Source organism: Octodon degus, unplaced genomic scaffold (assembly GCF_000260255.1).
Source record: "Octodon degus isolate 3935 unplaced genomic scaffold, OctDeg1.0 scaffold00261, whole genome shotgun sequence".
Classification (NCBI taxonomy): Eukaryota; Metazoa; Chordata; class Mammalia; order Rodentia; family Octodontidae; genus Octodon; species Octodon degus.
This window is the reverse complement of record NW_004524837.1, coordinates 226,280-245,696: the sequence shown is the minus strand read 5'-3', so window position 1 is coordinate 245,696 and position 19,417 is coordinate 226,280. Positions and strand designations below refer to the sequence as shown.

The 19,417-nt window shown below is 37.7% G+C and overlaps 1 protein-coding gene across 2 annotated transcripts in view; it reads left to right on the top strand.

The window, feature by feature from the left end:
* Positions 1-19,417, top strand: part of Pde10a (phosphodiesterase 10A) — a 340,101-nt gene that overhangs the window by 205,810 nt on the left and 114,874 nt on the right. For both annotated transcript variants that reach the window (XM_012512701.2, XM_023706496.1), the window contains exons 4-5: positions 7,818-7,938; positions 9,094-9,143. In XM_012512701.2, coding sequence (XP_012368155.1) covers positions 7,818-7,938; positions 9,094-9,143 — 171 coding nt within the window. The remainder of the gene's footprint in view (positions 1-7,817; positions 7,939-9,093; positions 9,144-19,417) is intronic.

Below are 19,417 nucleotides of genomic sequence, written 5' to 3'. Positions count from 1 at the left end.
TGGCTACTTTGAGAATAATATTTTAGGTGGATGCGAGAAAAACTTTAGAAGGAGTGATTTGTTCTGTAACTTGTTAAGATGTATAAGACTTTTCCATTTGTTAAAATGTGGTAAGTTGTACATTTCAGGGTTTTTTAAAATTTCAGTTGTGTACTTTTTTTTTCCAGTTGTATACATTTCACCTAAATGAGAAATATTAACATCCTTGTAATGCATTTGTTATTTTCAATGGCATGAATTAGCAATTCTGAAACTTTTTATGAGACAAGAAAATATGTCAATATGTTAAGGATATTGATGGCCAGATTTCTCAACTTTTGGATGAGGTCATTGCAGATATGGAAATGAGGAAAATTTGAATGTTCTGTGGTGTTTTATTGGTATTATCAGAAGGTAATGGTTTTTAATATTTGTATGTGTTTGTATAGAGATATATAAGCATATAATTACATACATTTTATGCATACCTCTATATGCATTTATGTTTGTATATGAATCTATATTTATATAATGTTCCCTCATACATACAATATTCATATAAAAGAGAATCCAAGGATTAAGACAGCAGCGTGCATATATATGTGCAGCTTTTGGATTTTAAGTATCATTGTTCACTAAAAGGAACCTGGACTTTTTGAGAATTAAAAGTGGTCATTTCCAAAGATTGTCAGGTATGAGATGAGCAAATGAAGTGTTGGAGGCATCATGAGGGCATTTCAAAAGGATACAGAGGCTGTCCTGAAGAGATTTCTCTGGCTCACATCTGGGATAATTTGAGTATCCAATAGCACCATTAATGGATCATTTCCTACTGGAGAAAATAAGACTCCAGGGTCCGTTTTCATATGAATGAATCACCAAGTGCCAATCCTAGTGGGGCTCCAGATAATAACTATAGAAAGGATGATGGTGTTCTAATTTTATCAATACATTGCATTAGAATCCAGAAGCGAACCTTGTTCTAAGCTTGAGAAAACATTAAAAGAATCCAAATTGGCCTGTGTTCTTCAAAAATATCGAATTCAATATACACAAAGAAAGGCTGAGAAACTGTTCCACACTCTTTAGTGACAGACACTAACGAGGATTGGTCATATATTGGTTATGTATGATCTGGTGTTTGAGCCTGAGCCAGGGCATGGGGGCCCCGCTATAAGTGGCATGATTGGGATAGTAGCTAAATAAACGTAGGGATTTTTAATTGGTTGTTACTGTGGAAGCATTGTTAAATTTTTTTATCATCAAAACTATACTACAGGGGCCGGGGAGATGGCTCAGTGGAATAAGCACTTGCCTGGCAAGCAAAAGGGCCTGAGTTCAATCCCTGGAGATGGCTCAGTGGAATAAGCACTTCCCTGGCCGGGGCCTGAGTTCAATCCCCAGTTCCACCCAAAAAAAAAAAAAAAAGCTATACTACATAAGAGAAATTTATTTTTTAGAAAACACACATGAAGTGTTCAATGGTAGAGAAGGATATCAACATGCTCTTAACTGTTGAGAAAAATTAATTATACTGCTTTTGGTTATGTCTATATAATAGATGGGTAGGTTGCTAGAATTTACTGAAAATGATAAAATAAGATGGAACTGTAAGCCATTAGGGAAAATGTGGGCATCTTAATTATTTCAACCACTATAGTGAAGAGCCATACACTTATGGGTTATAAACAGCAAAATATTCTTATAGTTTTGAGGCTGGGAACGGCAAGATCAAGGGGCTGGCAGATTCAGGCCCTGAGTGCTTCCTGGCTTGTGGCTTCTTCCTCAGTTCTGAAATTTCTGTAAAGGGATTAATCCCATTGATTAAAACTCTACTCTTACTCTCTTTCAAATGTCTTATTTCCTATTTGGCAGTTAAGATGTCAATGTATGAATTTTGTAATGGGGTTGGGTGGGTAGGGTAAGGTGTACACAAACAGGTGTTTCCCTAAAGCTCTGGGTAAGGTGTACACAAACAGGTGTTTCTCATACTTTTCTGTAAGATAGAAACCCTGTCAATATTTTTCTGTAAGATAAAAACTCTGTCAATAAAATGTTATACAAGTCCAATTAAAGAAACAAAAAGTCCCCAGTACATTGTCACTCTAGGATTTGTTACTTCAATTTCATAAGATTATGAACTCTTGGGGCTAATGAATCATAAATGTCCATTTGATGTTTTGCTTCTAAACTCTTCTGGATAAGTGATCTTTTAAATTTCAATTCTAATTAACTTTACCAGTGTAGAAATACTTATTTTTGTTATGCCACCTCTTGGGTTCCATTTGAGCCATTGAGATCATTACTATTGTGTCTCATAAGGTAATATCCCATACCCTACCCTAATCAAGAGAGTGGCCATTCTGTTGGTTCCTAGACTGTGTCCAGATTCACAGGGATGAATATGGTATATTAAAAATTTTATGAGAAGCAATGATATCTGTGAGACAGAACCTGACAGAGTTCTCAGTTTTAGTGTTATCTTGATATAGTTCAGTTTTTATGTTAGATTACTGTAATCCTTTCATTGGAGTCATATTTGTGTGGAGTCACATTTTTAGCGGTTGCTCTTATAAAAAGCATCAAATCCAAAGGGAATAGAAAGTAAAGGTGGTGGTGTGTAATAGGTTTCTAAAGTTTGAGAAATTGCTCATCACACAACTTGCTCTGCCTTGGAATTCTAATTTGCCTGACATTCTGTCATTGTAATACACAGTGTTAGCTTTTATATAAATTCCTAAAAGGAAGGCAGTAACAAAATTTTCTAAGGTTAAAAACACTAAACAAACACAATTCTTTAACATCTTTATTAGTTTTAGTATAATTTCTTTTATTAGTTAAACCATATAATTAAAAGTATTCAGTTCAATTGAATTCACTTCTTAGTTAGCTTTCCTTATGCAGTGGGCCTCAAAGCATCTCCTCAGTGTGGGACTTCCTTACGTAGTCTTTTAAAATAGTGCCAATAAGTAGCAAAGTAACTATAAAGTTAATATCAAAGAGTAATTATGCTTATTATTTGACACTTGCATGTAATTTAAATTTTACACTATATTCTTGTTTGAAAGATTCACTAAATCTTTAAAAGTAAATAAAATTAATTAAAATTTGAATATTTGAGTGTTAATATTTTATCAAATAGAATAGTAATCTTAGTAAAACATTCACTCTTATAATCATACAACTGTAATAAGTAACAAAGGAAGCAGGATGTATCAACGTTCTGTCAAGCTGAAGATTAGAACTTGAAGCTTAATATAAACAAGAAAAAAATTAAAAAGTAGGTCATAGCTTATCATGAAAAGTTAAAGGCAAAAAGTGTTTTAAAGTCAGTGTAATCCATCTTTGTCAAACAAAGGAGAAAACTTAAAAGCCCAGAGAAATGGAATCTGAATTCTCATGATAAACTGTCCTTATCCCAGAATGTTTTCTTGTTCTCACTTGTTTATGACAATCTATTTCCTGTCTGAAAGAGAGAGAAAACAACTGGCTATTGATCTCAACACTGCACACAAGCCATTATTAAAAGGCTTAGGCTTAGTATGCTATTGTCACATATTAAGGAAAGAATCAGCCTGTTTGTCACTTGTATAAGGATCCTACTAAATAACTGTGAATCCATCTTAGAACCAGCTACAGCTCCCCTCACCAAGAAAAAAATGAGCAATTCAAAGACTGTATTTGTTCATGCGTAACAGATGTCTAGGAATAGAATTTTAGGCATAAAGACTTTTGCATGTTTGGATCTAGGGATTCAAAGTTCCTAGTCTCTCTGTCTGTCTGTCTGTCTGTCTGTCTGTCTGTCTGTCTCTCTCTCTCTATATATATGTAGATATATATATATATATATCTCTAAGTAGATATAGATTTATTTTATAAATCTTTATTTTATAAATAAAATAAATTTATTTTATTTTACCTTTATTTTATATCTAAATAAATCTATTTAGATATAGATTTATATCTAAATCTATATAATATCTATATATGTAGATATTTGGTACAGGGTTTCACTATACAGCTTGAGCTTGTAGTGATCCTCCTGTTGTAAGCCTCCCCAGCACTGGGATTGCAGACATGCACTATCAAGCTTGGTCTTGGTGGCCAGCTCACCATGCCTGGGGCCTGGGCCGATGCAGCATGTGGTGCCAGGGATCAAACCCCGGTCCCTGCACTTGCCTAAGCAGACACTTAGTCTGCTGAGCTATCTTGCCAGCCCTAGTGTCTGTCTCTTGGCTCAGTGTTCCTTTTGGTTGACTGGGATTCTCAGATAAACTCTTCCCCAGGACTTTGGGGTGAAACAGAACTACTGGTTCTCATTAATAGTAGAGAAGAGAGGTTGTGTTAGAGTAGACTATTTTATCTAGAAGTCTTCAAAACTTAAAGTGGTTCCAATAAGATTCTTTTTTAAATAGATGATAAAGGAAGCAGCATTTACAAGGCATGTGTATTCAAGTGGTCATAACTTTTGTACAAGTTCTATGTAATTTTACAGTTATGTATAGAAGCAGCACAGGATGTGGAAAAAGCCTTAAGCTAGAATATAATGGAAAAGTAATGGCTAAGTGCTAACAAGATAAAATTTTAGCAATAAGAAATCACAGAAGTAGTGTATAGCCAGTGGTTTCCTGGGTGTGAGTGTACAACAAAGCAGGGAGGATCTACAAGGCTAAGGGAGGACGTCAGACCTCAAAATGCTGGTTGCCACACAGGCACAAAGCACGGCAGTGCGAGAGCAGAGCACACGCCCAAGAGCTGTGGCCTTCGTTAGCTCTCAAGCCCTCTGCTTGGGAGTGATGTAAGCAGTGGCCATGGCAAGCAAGGCCTGAAAGACAGCAGTCAGTGAGTTTGGAAGTTTTTGTCAGAACATAAGCATCACCTGGTGTGTTTCTGTTTTGCTGCTTTAAGGTCATGTTCATTAATGTATTTCTGTTCTCTACTTGGAGATTTTTCTCCTGGATTTCTCCAAGGCTTACCTACCTAGATGAGAGTGTTCTCAGAGTGGAACTCCTGCCAGTTGCTGCATGTGTCTTTTTCCAGATGTTCCTTACAAAACTGGTTACACAGGGTGTGCTTGAGAACCACTGGGACTCAGTCCTCTTGAGTCCCTTCATCTCTGGAGGGTGTGCTCGAGAGCCCTGGGGCTCTAGCTCATTGATCCCCTCAATCTCTTTAAATCTCTCTGCCTGATACACTGTTAATGGTGGTTGAGTTGAGAATTAGTATCAGCAGAGCTGGGGAGATAGCTCATGACCCAAGTGCCTGCCTGGCAAGTGCAAGGACTTGGGTTCAGTTCCCAGTATTGCATGCTGTGCCAGTCCCTGAACCCCAGGCCCACCATGCTGGCCTCCGAAACTGGGCATGGTGGCACATGCTTGTAATCCCAGCTCTGGGGAGGTTGAGACAGCAGGTTCACTAGAGTCTGAGCTGCATAGTAAGACCCTGTACCAAATAAATAAAAGATTTAAAAAAAATTAGTATCAGCATACAGTGAGTGTCCTGTGCTCCTTCAGTCAGGTAAATAAGCCTTTCCACACACAGTTATGGAGCAGACAGGTGCTCATCAGTTTCTCGGAGAGGAGGAGGTTGGAAGATCTGCATTATAGATTTCTGGTTGTTTTTCAAGCAGGCCTGGCCTCCACTTTCCTGATTGAAAAGAAAAGTTATAGGGATTCACTGAAGTATTCTGGTTTTCTGTTTTATTCAAATTATTTTTTGTTCACTTAAGCCAGAATTTTTTCTGGTTAGCCAGATGAAGAAACTAAAACCACAGTAGGCTGCCCTATTCAATTCCAGGAATGCATTACCGTGGACAGGTTGCCAGTTTTAGAAGATCTCCACTGGTCAGTTCACTGTGATTGCAGCTTCAGGTGTGTCTATTATTTTAACAACATTTACTTTGTCCCTAGATGTTGAGGGCTGCTGCTTGATCCCTGCTACTCAGAGATTTCTTCTTGGTGAACACAAGGAACACAATTGTTGGCAGCAGACCCCACATGAATTTCTAGCCTGCAACGCAGGGCCAGGTCCTGTGGAGGAGTGCCCAAAAGGCAGAACTAGAGGATGGGCACACAGGCCTACACAGCTACTTAGCTCTACTATCCCAGTCTTTCTGAGTTTTTGACTTTATACCAGGGAACTTTATTTAGTGTAGGCTACCTGAGGAACTTAGGGTAAAGTGTCAGCCTAAATGACTGACTTTGGGACCCTCTTGGGGACTGGTGGAGCATATTTTTAGGTAGGTCATGGAGGCATACTCTTGGGTGCTATATATATAGCATATGTATGGTCCTTGTCACTTTCTTTTCTGGCATTGTTCCCCATCCTGCTTTCTAGTTGCTGTGAAGTAAGCATGTTTGCTTTGCCATTTGCCATGCCCTCTGCCTTGTTCTGCCATGGGCCCAACTGTCCATGGTCTGAACCTCAAAAATGATGAGTCAAATGGAAACTCTTCCACTTCAAGTTATGAGTGTCAAGTACTGTGTCTGGTAACAGAAAGACTAATACATCAATTTTGGGAATAGAGTTCAGCTTACTGAGCATGGCAGCTCTACTCTGTACCCATTGAAAAGCTTGCTTCACTTTTTTTTTTTTTTTTTTTTTGGTGGTACCGGGGATTGAACTCAGGTCTTTTTGCTTGCCAGGCAAGCGCTTATTCTACTGAGCTATCTCCCCAGCCTTTCACTTATACCTTGATAGTCTTGCAACTAGACCATAAGCCCTTTAAGGACAGAAATCTGGCTTTTTTTATTCTATATTGCCTCGTGTATAGCACAGTGCCTGCTGTGGATCATGAGGATGGTCACTGCACACTTATTGAAGACCGACTTAACTACATGCAGTATGTTCACTGCTGGGATAAAATAACATGGTGCTCTACAGAGGATAAAAGTAAAGGAGTTGTCAACAAACAGAGAGATGACCAGGTTGAAACCCTGAAGGCAGAGGGATGGAGAAGTGAGAGATGGAACTTTCCAGAGATTTAGTGACCACACTGTGGGGTGGGAGGCCATCATGAGAGAAGCTGGTCCTGAAATTGTGGTGAGAAATACTAGGAGCATGCTAAGCCCCGAGTGACAGAGTTTCATTTCTAAAATTGTGTGGAGAGTAGGCTGAGCAAAGCAAGCCTGGTAGCAGGGAGATTAATTAGAAGGCATGTTTTCATTCAGTGTAGTTTATCGTTGGGCAGGGTGGCAGCATCTGCCGTTGCCACTTGTCTTGTGATGATGCCATGTTGCGGCCATGCTGCGAGGGTGCGGCTACCATGGGGACTACAGCTGCCACCCAAGCCTCTCGCTCCTGTTCCTAAGCTGCACAGATGGGGCCTGGGGCCTGGAGGCTGTTTCCAGTGTGCCTGGGGAGGCTGTTCCTGGAATGTGTCAGTGTTTCACTCCACAGACTTTTGTACTGGTTTTATTAATCAAGTTGCTATTATGTGTAAAATTTTGGAATTGGAGTTATAACTTCATATTTTATTTTTTATTATCTATATCTTATATCTATATCTATATATATTTTTTGGGGGGAGAACCAGGGATTGAACTCAGGCCCCTGTGCTTGCCAGGCAAGTGCTTATTCCACTGAGCCATCTCCCTGGCCCCTTATAACTTCATATTTTAATATAAATAATGGAAATAGAGTTTATAGATAGCTCTAAATAAGTCATGGCAGCTTTTAATTTTTAATTTGTTGTATAATAAGTTATAATATTTATATCATGCACTATAAAAACATAATAACTATCAGCATATGAAGTTGCATATTAATAGCATGTTTGACAAATTGCAGAATCATAATTGTATTTTATTTGACTTTACTTTTGCTATTTTTATTCAAAGTACCAAGACACAAATATGCAAGGAGTTGTATATGAACTGAACAGCTACATTGAGCAGCGGCTGGACACAGGTGGAGACAACCAGTTGCTCCTCTATGAGCTGAGTAGCATCATCAAAGTAGGTAAGAAATATTTTGTATTCCCTTAGAAAGACTGGACCGAAGATTCTTTTCTTACATTATAACATTTGTCAAAAAATTGAAATATTAAAAGGTAGATCAATGTCATTCATGTACTTCTATGGCTGGACCAAGTTTGGAGCCTAAAACTTTTATCATGAAACTACCAGAATGGGTCAAACCGAAAAAAAAAAAATTCCTACATTATCTAAACTCAAATAAGTATCTCCCTAACATATAAATTGAACATACTATGGCTTTCATAATTGAATTCACATCTTTCTAATTAAAATCATTAATTTTTAGAGAAAACTAACATTTTAAATTTATTTGGCAAGATGGCGGTTTTACTCTAAAAATGCCTTATATTGTGATAAGAATGGGGAAGTTATATCAGAAAATATTTTTTAGAAAGATGCACTATTTTGGGGACATGATTTTTTAAAAGATATCTGTGGTTGATAATAGAGGTGGTAATAACATTTATCAAGTACCTTAGTGTGTCCAGGTACTTTTTCATCCATACTACATGCTTTAACTTATTTTCATTATAATCTCATGATACTGATATTGTTACCTTTTAATGATGAGAAATCACAGAAGAGAGAAGCTAAGTCTTACCCAAAAACCCGCAAGTAAAAAGGAATTGAGTAAAATGTGTGTAATTCCTTCAAGACTTACCTTATGCATTGCTGTGTTATTGCCTTCAGTGACCCAGAGTCAATCTTGTGCAATTACATTTGCTTCAGTGGATACGTGGAGTTCAGACCACTCCTTTGGATTGATGCTTATTTCAGTGATTCAGTGTTATGAATACCAGTTCTCTGTTCATTTTTTTTCTCCCTCCCCCTGACAATCCTGATGTTCTTAACATGCAAATTTAAAGATAATTCTTGAATTAAAAATATATTCTCCAATAGATGACAAATATATTATTGCATAGTATGTTGCCTGTGATTTGCATTTGAGAATGTCATAAGACTTGTAATCTCTAATGAAAAAATGTATGAAGCTATTCTAGTAATGTTATAAAGCCATGAATTATTTTGTGATGTTTACTGCATGATCACTGGTTACTTTAGCAGATTCTATCAAATGGCCTTTGAGAATTGGTACATTATATTTTTCTATTGAGATTTTTTTTTATTACTTTGGCAGCCACAAAAGCTGATGGATTTGCACTGTACTTCCTTGGAGAGTGCAATAACGTAAGTATCTATATTTAGATTCTGGTGTTCTAGAGAAAAATATTATAAGCTCTTTAAAACACTGCTATATTACAAATAAAAGACATCTTCACTATAGTTATTAAGTACATTAAGCCTATTTGTATTTTGTTTCTATATGTAATTAATGCCTGTCAAAAATGGCATGGAAACTTTCAGATGTAAAATCTTCATACATATTTATTTATTTACTTATTTGTTTCTTTACATTTTGGTGTGTAGTGTTTTGCATCAAAAGTGAGATTAGTAGCAGTTTTGCTTTTTACCAGTTATTTGCACAGCAGAGTCTGGCTGCCCCAGAGGACAGCTCGTGCCCTTCGTGTGTGTGATCTGTGGTAGAATAAGGCACGGATAAGTGCTCAGCACCATCCGTGCGAGGTACACGTTTCTGGAGCTCAGCTCTGCCCAAGCCCTGGACCAGAGTTACAGCAGCTGGGTCAGTGACCACTGAGGCCCATGTGGACTCTCAGCTGCCACTGTGCTCACATCTGGGTGGCTTTAGGAGGGAGGAGCCTACTGTCAGCTGCAACACACGCCAGCATTTGCAGCGTGTTCAGTCACTGATGTTTGATTTTTGTAATGACATTAAAAACATGTACGTAACATTTTAACATAATCTTAGTACTTTCATTTCTAGCTTAAAATTCATTTATAAATGTATTTGATAGACATCTGTATTCTTATATGTTCAGGAATGGTACTTGAGATTTGAGTTGTGTTATTGCAATACATATATATATATATATATATATATATATATATTTTTTTTTTTTTCCTCCAAATGCCTTCAGGCAGGTTTGGCTGGCTTGAGTTGTGGGGATCGAACTGCAGCAACCTGAGCCTGACTGCTTTGTGGAAGCAGCCACTTAAAGAACTGAGCTAAGGGACAGGCCCCCAATACTTATATTCTTGAATAAGCAAAATACGAGTTCTTGACATTATATCGCATGTTAATAGAAACAGGTAAAAAGGTGTTACTTTAAATTTTATTTAATAATATACAAAGTACAAAAGTAATTGCAGAATAATACTGGTTAAATTAATTAACTCATAAGTGAGTCTCTCTTTCTTTCTTTTTTCTTTTCTTCTTCTTTTTTTTTTTTTTTTTAATGGAACCGGGGATTGACCTCAGGCCCTTGCACTTGCCAGGGAAGTGCTTATTCCACTGAGCCACCTCCCCGGCCCAAGTCTCTTTTATTTCTGCAGTCACTGTCTTTCCTAGCATTGTATTAGCTTACTTATGTCTGTTACTCCATGAGATCAGAGTCTTCTGTAGGGTCTGGTCCTTCACTCACCCATGCTTGTATTCCCCTGGCTCTGCTTCAGAAGCAAACAGGAAACATTAATAAAGTGCATTATTCAGATATTGTTACCACTTCCACACCCAAAGACTTTAAGCTGCATTTTTTTTGTTTTTATTTTATTTATCTATTTATTTTTATTTTTTGGCGGAACTGGGGATTGAACTCAGGCCCTTGCACTTGCCAGGCAAGCACTTATTCTACTGAGCCATCTCCCCGGCCCCATTTTAAGCTGTATTTTAAACACTGATAGTATTTAAATGGCTAAGCCACCAAAATAGCAAATAGATATTACACTTTTCCATTGATTTAAAATGTTTCCAAAGCATTAGTTTTATTTTGATTTTTTACTTTACATGAAATTTATTTTAACTGATTCATAAAATTGTACATGTTAACAACTTGCCATGTGATATTTTAATACATGTGTATATTATGTAATATCAAATAGGGTTACACATATCTACTCAAATATTTATCACTCCTTTATGGTGAAAACATTTAAAATCCTTCTAGCTTTTGAGATGCACAACACATAACTTATCTGCCATTATCGTACTGCGTGGTTTCCACCAGAATTTCTCTCTCTTGTCTAAATGGAATGCAAGATCCATTTGTCAGCTTTTTCCTCCCCTCCTTCACCTATTGCTACCCCTACAGAAATGGTAACCACCAGTCTACTCTCAGTTTCTATGAGGCCAGCTTTTTAGATTCCATGTCAGTGAGATCTTCCTCTTAGAAAACTGCACAACTTCCCACTCTTTGTGTGATTGACGGACATGTACGCGAGCTCAGTGTTCCCATGCCCTCAGAGGTGACCTCCAGCGAGCCTGCAGAGGTGGCTCTTCAGTCCAGGTGGACCTAGGTCTAAGAGGAGCTTGGCAGGTGTTCCGTGTACTGAAACCTGGCTCTTGAGCTCGGCAGTTGTGGTAGCTGCTCATGTGAACAGAAGGGATGAGCCCAAACATGGACATTCCTCAGAACACTGCCTTAGAGCAACTGGTTTTAGATTCCAAAACTCATGTTCTATATGTAGCCAAGTGATTATTTTACCTTCTTATTGACAGACTGTTTATGCTGGAGTAACTTTCTCATATATGATTTAGAAAAAACTTTTCTGTCCATAATTTCAAAACTACATATATGCTAATCCTTTTCCTTATCTTTCACTTGTGTAACTTAAAGGAGGATATCATATCCTCTTAGATGTAAGTCGGGGGCCTCCTTACTCCAAATTCTTGGGGCTGGTTAAGGGTCTTTATGTGGTTCTTTTTGGAGCCCCTGGTTCCTCACTCATCCTCTTTCCCCACCATGGGATCTCAGTCTCATTGCCTCAACATATTGTGCAGGAAACAATAGGCTGCTTGGCAAAATCATAGCTTCTTCTAATGTCTCTCATTTGTATCCCACTGTATTTCTCCTGGATCTTGGCTCAGTCTGTAGTTACGTATTTTGATGGTTTTTCTGGCTGTATTGCTGGAATATAAACTTCATGAAAACACAGACCTACCTGCAAAGGTAACACTGTACTTTGCTCTCTTCCTGTTTCTTCTTGATTTCTCTCATTAGTAAAGAAACACTGCCTTAAGTCTTTCATATGCATAGTTCTTAGGCGTGTCTAAATAACTGCCACTGGTTTTCTCTTCACGTATGTGTGCCTGTTAGCCCATCATTCTTCCGCCTGAAGTACCTCCTGTAGAACACTGTCAGCAAGAATATGCTGATGAGAAACTGCTTTTTGTTTGTCTGAATATGTCTGTATTTCACCCACTTCCTAAAAGATGCTTTTGGAAGATAGTGTCTTTCTGAAAATGGACTACATCAATGTTGCTGTTTGTTTCAGCAAGTTTGAGCCCTTCATTATAGTGTTTTTTATTCCCTAGATATGTTTTTAAGATTGTCTATATACCTCTTCTATACTGTTTCTGAATCAGTTTCTTGTTTTCACCAATCTGTCACACATAGTGACATATTTGTTCATGTGCTTCCTCCTTTTTCCTTTTAAAAAACTTTACTGTGAGCCATACTGTTCTGTGGACCTTTAAAATGTGATCTTCAGGCTTGTTTTAAGTTCAGTTCCTATTCTTTTGCAGGGACAGATATGCATTTGTGCTGGGCATCTTAGGTGCTGCTAATTCAGAAACATTTTAAAATGAAGTATCTAGTTGAGTTTTTTTTTTTTTTTTTTTTTTTTCAGATTAGAAAGTTTGGATTTAAATCTCAGCCACAATTATAATTTTACAGAGGAGATTTTTATTTTTCCTCTAGTTTCAACTTCAGAATAATCTTGCTTTCTTCCATCTTTTCTAGCCTGCAATAAGGAAATAGCCTGTTGCTTTTCTAGCCTTAAAGAGGGTCGCCTAATGGGCTTCATTCAAGAGAAGTTTCAAGTTGAACTCCTGTCTCTTATTCACAGTGTGGCCTTCTTGGGGGTAGAATCTATGTATGTAGACTTTGGTAGATTCTTTCAACACCAAGCCAGCTTTGAGTTTCTTTACCTTATAGCGTTCTTTTAAGAGTTCTCTGTATTCCTTCCATTTTCAGCTTAGAGATGTGTTGTAAAAGAACTGTAAAATATTCTTTTTTCAGTGTCTAAATAACTTCTAAATTTTTTTCAAATATGCCAAATTAAGGGACGGCCAAATAGCTCAGTGGATTAAAGCTCCTGCTTAGGCAGATGCAAGGGCTGGGAGTTAGATCCCTGGGCCTGCCGTGCTGGTCCCACCCCACGGGGCACGCGGAGACAACAATTGAGACTGGGTGGGGTAGTGCCTGTCTGTAATCCCAACTGAGCCTGGGTGTGGTGGTTCGAGTCCGTAAACCCAGCACTTGGGAGGCTGTAAACAGGAGGATCACTATGACAGTCCAATCTACACAGTGAGACCATGTATACCCCATACATCCTGTCCTAAAAACAAAAAGAAAAGTGCCAAATTATCTGATGTTCTATATTGCTTGAAATAGAACTTACTATACCTCTAAAATGCAACTAACCATATTAAGTAAAATGGAACATTTCTGTACAAATGAACTAATACATATACCCTTTCCTTTATCCTTCTTTTGAATGTAAAAGGTAACACAATTAAATAATTACAAATATTTTTTAAAACTGTCTCCAGAATTAAATCATCACATGAAAGTCTTTCTTAGGCCAGCAAGATACTTCAGCGGACCCAGCATCTGCTTTGACAAGTGCAAGGTTCAATCCCTGGTCCTGCATGCTGTGCCTGCCCCACCCCCAGAGCATGCTAGCCTGTGACATAGTCCACACGTGGTGGTGCATGCCTATAATCCCAGCGCTGGGGAGGCTGAAAACAGGAGGATCACAACAAGTCCAAGCTGCGTAGTAAGACCTTGTACCAAATACATAAATGGAAAAAAAGGAAGTTTTTCTTAAACTCTAATTTACAAAACAGAAATACATGCTTTAGTGACTAAATTATTATAGTGCAATCCAAATAGATTGAGATAGGTTTTAGCATACTTAAACTAATGCCAGTGATCAAGAACAGGGTGGAACATTTTTGCACTTAAAAAGTTTTAATTTCTTTATTAATAAGTTAGAACAAATCGGTAAAAATGTTCAGTGATAGAATTTAAAAGTCCATCATTATACTATCAAAGAGGAAATAGTTAAAGAAAACATAGGAACCGCCACAGGTCTTGATACATGCCTGTACTTCCAGTCCATCAGGAGGATGCGACAGGAGGATGGCACATTTGAGACACCCCTGGGCAATGTGGCAGACACTTTCTCAAAACTTTTTAAAAACAGTGAGTGTAGCTTGCTGGTAGAGTACTTGGCTAGCATGTGCAATGCCCTAGCTTCTGAGCAGTACAAAAGAAAACAAAATTTAAGCAGAAGATAGAAAACAAACCAAATTTTAAGAAGTACTGGAAATAAAACATAAAATATGACTGAGAATCATTACATAGTTATAACAAAATTATAAGTGAGGCAGACTGAAGTACTAAAAGGAAACAGTAATGAACCTCTCACTTAGATCAGGTTAAAGTAAAGTGAAACTCTCTGGTCGTCTAATCCAGCAAAATGCAGAAAAAGAAGAAGCCAGTGCCACGGATCAGTAACAAAGCTTATCTCAAGGACTAAAAGCTTAAATTGGAGAAGAAAGTCAGTTTTTATTGATGAAAGGTTTAGTCTACAATGAAAGTAGAACTGTAGTGAAATTGATACACGGTACTTTGCTGTTGAAATTTATAAAGTATAACATGCAAGAATATTTTCAGTTGTTGACAAAAAATTTAGAGGACTTTAGTAATATCATTAAGGTCATCTAACTAATATATATGTCAACTTCATTATTTTAAAGTTTACTGACTTGAGGTTCCCTTTCTATCTCAACATTTTATGCATTTAATCCCCATTCGAGAGTTCATTTAGAGACTGGGCGTGGTGGCGTGCACCTATAATCCCAGCGCTTGGGAGCCTGAAAACAGAAGGATCACTAGGAGTCTGATCTGTGTAGTGGGACCCTGTAGACTCTGTACTAAATACAAATAAGTAAATACATATTTTTTTTAAAAAGAGTTCACTTAAAAATATACAGATAAATGTTAGCATGAGGCTATGTGTATGTGTATTAACAGGGTTTGTCATGATTAAAATAACCCAGGAGTGTCAAGTTTGAAGAAAAGAGTTGTCAAATTTATACCTTAAAATTTTTGATTAAGCAGTTGCTTGTTATCAAGCTTAGCAAATTAAAAACACTATTCCTGTCACTTATTACTTTGAGGCCTTTACTACTAAAATTTTAGCCTGAGTTCTAAGTTTTAAGTAGAAACTGATTTAACCCAAGTAATGCAGCTTTGATTTGCAGCATTTGTTGTTTTGCTCTTTTTACAAAACAGCATTGATTGAAGCAAGTCTTGGTTTTACTAAAGTAGGGTAGCATTTGCTATTGGTAAGAGAATAAATACACTTAATTTCACAAGACATTGTTATATGTACCCCAGTTATTGTTATTGTTATATGTACCCCAGTTATTGTTAGTGGGGACTATGATACTGTAATAATATTTTTTAAAATTTACATCCAGAGAGAGAGTCATTCATGATGGTTTTGTGCCAGCTGTTTATAAAGGGTTTTGGATCGCATTAGAGCTATTTAGAACTTATTACCCTGTGACTTACGTAGGAAACCTAATATGCTGAGTATCTGGCACTTGAAATCCTGCTTTTATTGCTAGAGGTCCACATCTATGGTTGACCTCTAGTGTTGTTTAAAAAAATAAATAAAAATTTAAAAAAAAAGAGTTCACTTAGGATTTCTATATTAGCAAACAAGCAAAAGCCAAAATAGAATTAAATCTTTCAAATGAAACATAATATGCCAAGTAATTTCTTGCACAAATAACGCAGTCAAATATACTTTACTGAATATTTGGAGATAATATTCATGATAATAAATTGTAGTATTGCCAAGTCTCTGAACAAAGTTGTTCACAGCGAAAAATGTATGTCCTTAAGCTGCTAAGTATTTACTGTGTGTTAGAAACATTGATAAATAACAAAAATCAGTTCACTAATTCAACCCATTTTTATTGGTCACTAACACAAAGCAGGTACTGTTGCAGGCACCAAAGATGTGATATAAGGAATGTAAAATCGCTACCCTTACGTACTCATATGGTTTGCATTTACTTCCACGTACATTTAAGTTACGCCCTGCTGTCCCTGTGTTGAAATGGCCTCCGGAAATACTCAGACCGCTCACTGGTCCATGTCACCTGGCAAGGCTGCACACGGAGAGAGGTCACACAGGCTACAGGTCAAACCGTTCATTTACTTTTTTAAAGAACTGTCCTGTTTTTCTGGGTTTCAGATTTTTTTTTGTGGTACTTTTTATTTTTGTTTAAACATGATTTAATTTTATTTTTCTATTTTGTACCAATTAAGTAAAAAACAAAACCAAAAAAAATCTACCCTCTTAGTATTTATGAACTTAAACTAGGGAGATGACCAAATGACTGGTATAAGTGAGGAGATCTAAAGCCAATACCAATAAACTATTGGCTAAACTGACCAAGTCAGAGAAAAAGTAAGTATGTAATACTGTTTAGTCATTAAAATAGTAGTAAAACAATAGACCCAATGAAAATGACAAATTGTGGGGATGTGCCTGAGTTAATTTTCACTTATTGCTGTGACAGAATCCCCAGCACCCAAAAGTAAAGAAGATGTATTTAGCTCAGTTGGTGGAGGTTTCAGTCTGTGAATCAGCCGCTCAAGGCAGGGTAGCATGGCGGAAAGGCAACAGTTCAGGGTGGCAGAAGACAGCAAAAGCAACAAGAGCAAGTATGAGGAGGGGGAGCCTCTTTTCCTCCCTTATATTGCAGCAGGAAGGTACAGCTCACACACCATCGCCAGGCCCCCCTCTTGCACAGGCGCAGGATGCTTCCTAAGTGAGGACCGTGGGCCCCTGCTGAGTTACTTAGTTCAACTTCTGAACTTCTCAAGTTGACACAGTGAATCAACCATTACAACACCTTAGCCCATAAACAGCACCCGAGGGCATGTCCTTTAAGCCCTGCCAGAGTAGAACTGCTGACTCACTTAGTTAAGCCTCTAAACTTTTCAAAGTTTTTCAAGTCCACACAATATATCAACTCTTAGAGGGGATATTCATACTAATAAAGGTGAAAACTAAGTAAAATAGACTACGGTTTTCAAGGACTATAAATTGCCCCATCAAGTGCAAATGGTAGAAAACTAAATAGTCCAGTGCTCAAGGAACAACTTGAAAATAGTGTTAATGTACAATCTTTGTAAAAGCCAGTGGAACATTTATTTAGCAGACCGTTCTGGAGCTACAGCGGTGGTGAGGCCTGGTGCCAGCTCGGAGGTGAGGACGGAGCCAGCCGGAGGCATCCTGGGCCCCGCCCGTTGCCCCCTGCTCGGGCAGCGCCTGTCAAGGAAGGTGCCTTGCTGACCACACTGTCCCAGAACTGAGGGGAGGAAGGTAATCCTCCAGGAAGTAGTTCAGCTTTTAAAAAAACTTTTGTTCTGGAATTGGATCTGTGAATTCTGATTCACCGCTTCTTAATTGTGTAACTTTGGCAAGATTCTTACATTTTTAAGCTTTAATTTACACTACATTGGTTAATGTTATACATGGCATTCTTTCAACAAATCTTTGAAAGACCTGCTGAGCACTAGAAAATTGTTGAATATACAGAGATGAAAATGGGCGACTTCTTTAGGCAGAAAACAGGATTTTAAAAGCTCTGATGCTTGGGCTGGGGAGATAGCTCAGAGGCATAAGCACCTGCCTGGCCAGCCCAAGGCTCTGAGCTCAATCTCTGGGTGCGCCATGCCTTCCCGGGGAGCAAGACCCCGAGGCCCTGTCTAAAAAAAATCCCCTGCGCTGTTACATGACACATTGCATCCGTGTCCTGGCATCAGCAGTGTCCCACATACAAGGCACTTTTGACATATTTTGTAACAAAAATATATGATTAAATTTTTACTTCATTCAGATTTCTGATGATTTTAATCCCCATTCATTTCTACTTAATCACATATTGTTCTCATTTATACTTAGTCACGCATTCTAGTTTATATGTAACAATATTATCATTATAATTTTTTCATGTGTTATCTGTAAGTTGACTTTACAAAAGCTATGAACCTTATGAAGTTCAATTATGCTTTAAAATTTCAGTTCCAAAATATAATCACAAATAGCTTTCCAAATTTTTGAGAAATTTTCAGATTTTTTAACAATAACTTCTCCCAAGATTTATAAGTTTGGTTAAACAGTTCTAACTTTATTTGTAAACACGAACAACTAGATAGTTATAACAACCTAAATCTATAGAATATAGCCAGTGTGGTCATTGTTGTCAAGCATCACGTGGCTAGAAGGCCAAAGCCTTTCCTCGCGTTTGACCCCATGCGCTCCCAGGGCTTCCAGTTTGTGTGCTGGCCTCTGCAATCCAATTACGCTCTTTCTGCCCTCATCTTCTTCTGCTTCTGCTTCTGCTTCTGCTTCTGCTTCTGCTTCTGCTTCTGCTGCTGCTGCTGCTGCTGCTGCTGCTTCTTCTTCTTCTTCTTCTTCTTCTTCTTCTTCTTCTTCTTCTTCTTCTTCTTCTTCTTCTTCTTCTTCTTCCTTCTTCTTTTTGAAATTAAACAAGTCAAATTTATTCCTAAAAAGGAAAGTAATTGCTCAAAATGGACAAAAAATGAAATATAGTAAAAAAATATCATTATAGTTTTTGGGGTGGTTGTTTTGATTTGTTTTGTTTTAGAGACAAAGTCTTACTGGCTGTGTAGCCCATTCTGGCCTTGAACCCATGGTGATCCTGTTGCCTTAGCTTCCTAAGTGGTAGGATTACAAGTGTGCACCACTTTGGTATCACTGGTTTTTCGTTTGTTTGTTTGCAATACCAGGGATCACCTCATCTTCTAAAGACAGAATTTTTCTACCTTCATATCTGTTGATTTTTATTACCCCCAAAGTAGAAGAATACATTTTTAAAAATTCTGTTATTTGAGGTACAAATAGGCCTAAAAAATTGAAAAGAGAGGAATCTAAGTTTTAATTTCAGTACGTATACCTTAAAGTCTCCTGGTAACATTTCATTCTTTGTATTTGACGCTAGTGGTTTGTATTAATTGCGTGACTTCCCAATCGCATCATGGATCCTAGCAGGATGATTTCAAGTTCTAGGTCAATGTGGGTTACTTGTCCCTCACACCAGTCCGCAGATTTGATCTTTACTATGTGGCGCCATCTAGCGTCTCTTAAGAAAATCACAGTCAACCTATTTCTCTGTCAAGTAATTCTAAAATTTAATTGGCTGTGAGTGGAAGTCTTGCTGTTAAAATGAAGTTTTAAAAATAAAATTATCGGGGCTGGAGAGATGGCTCAGTGGTCTAAGGCACCTACTTAGAACAAGCTTGGCAAAGCATCAGGGACCGCGGTTCAATCCC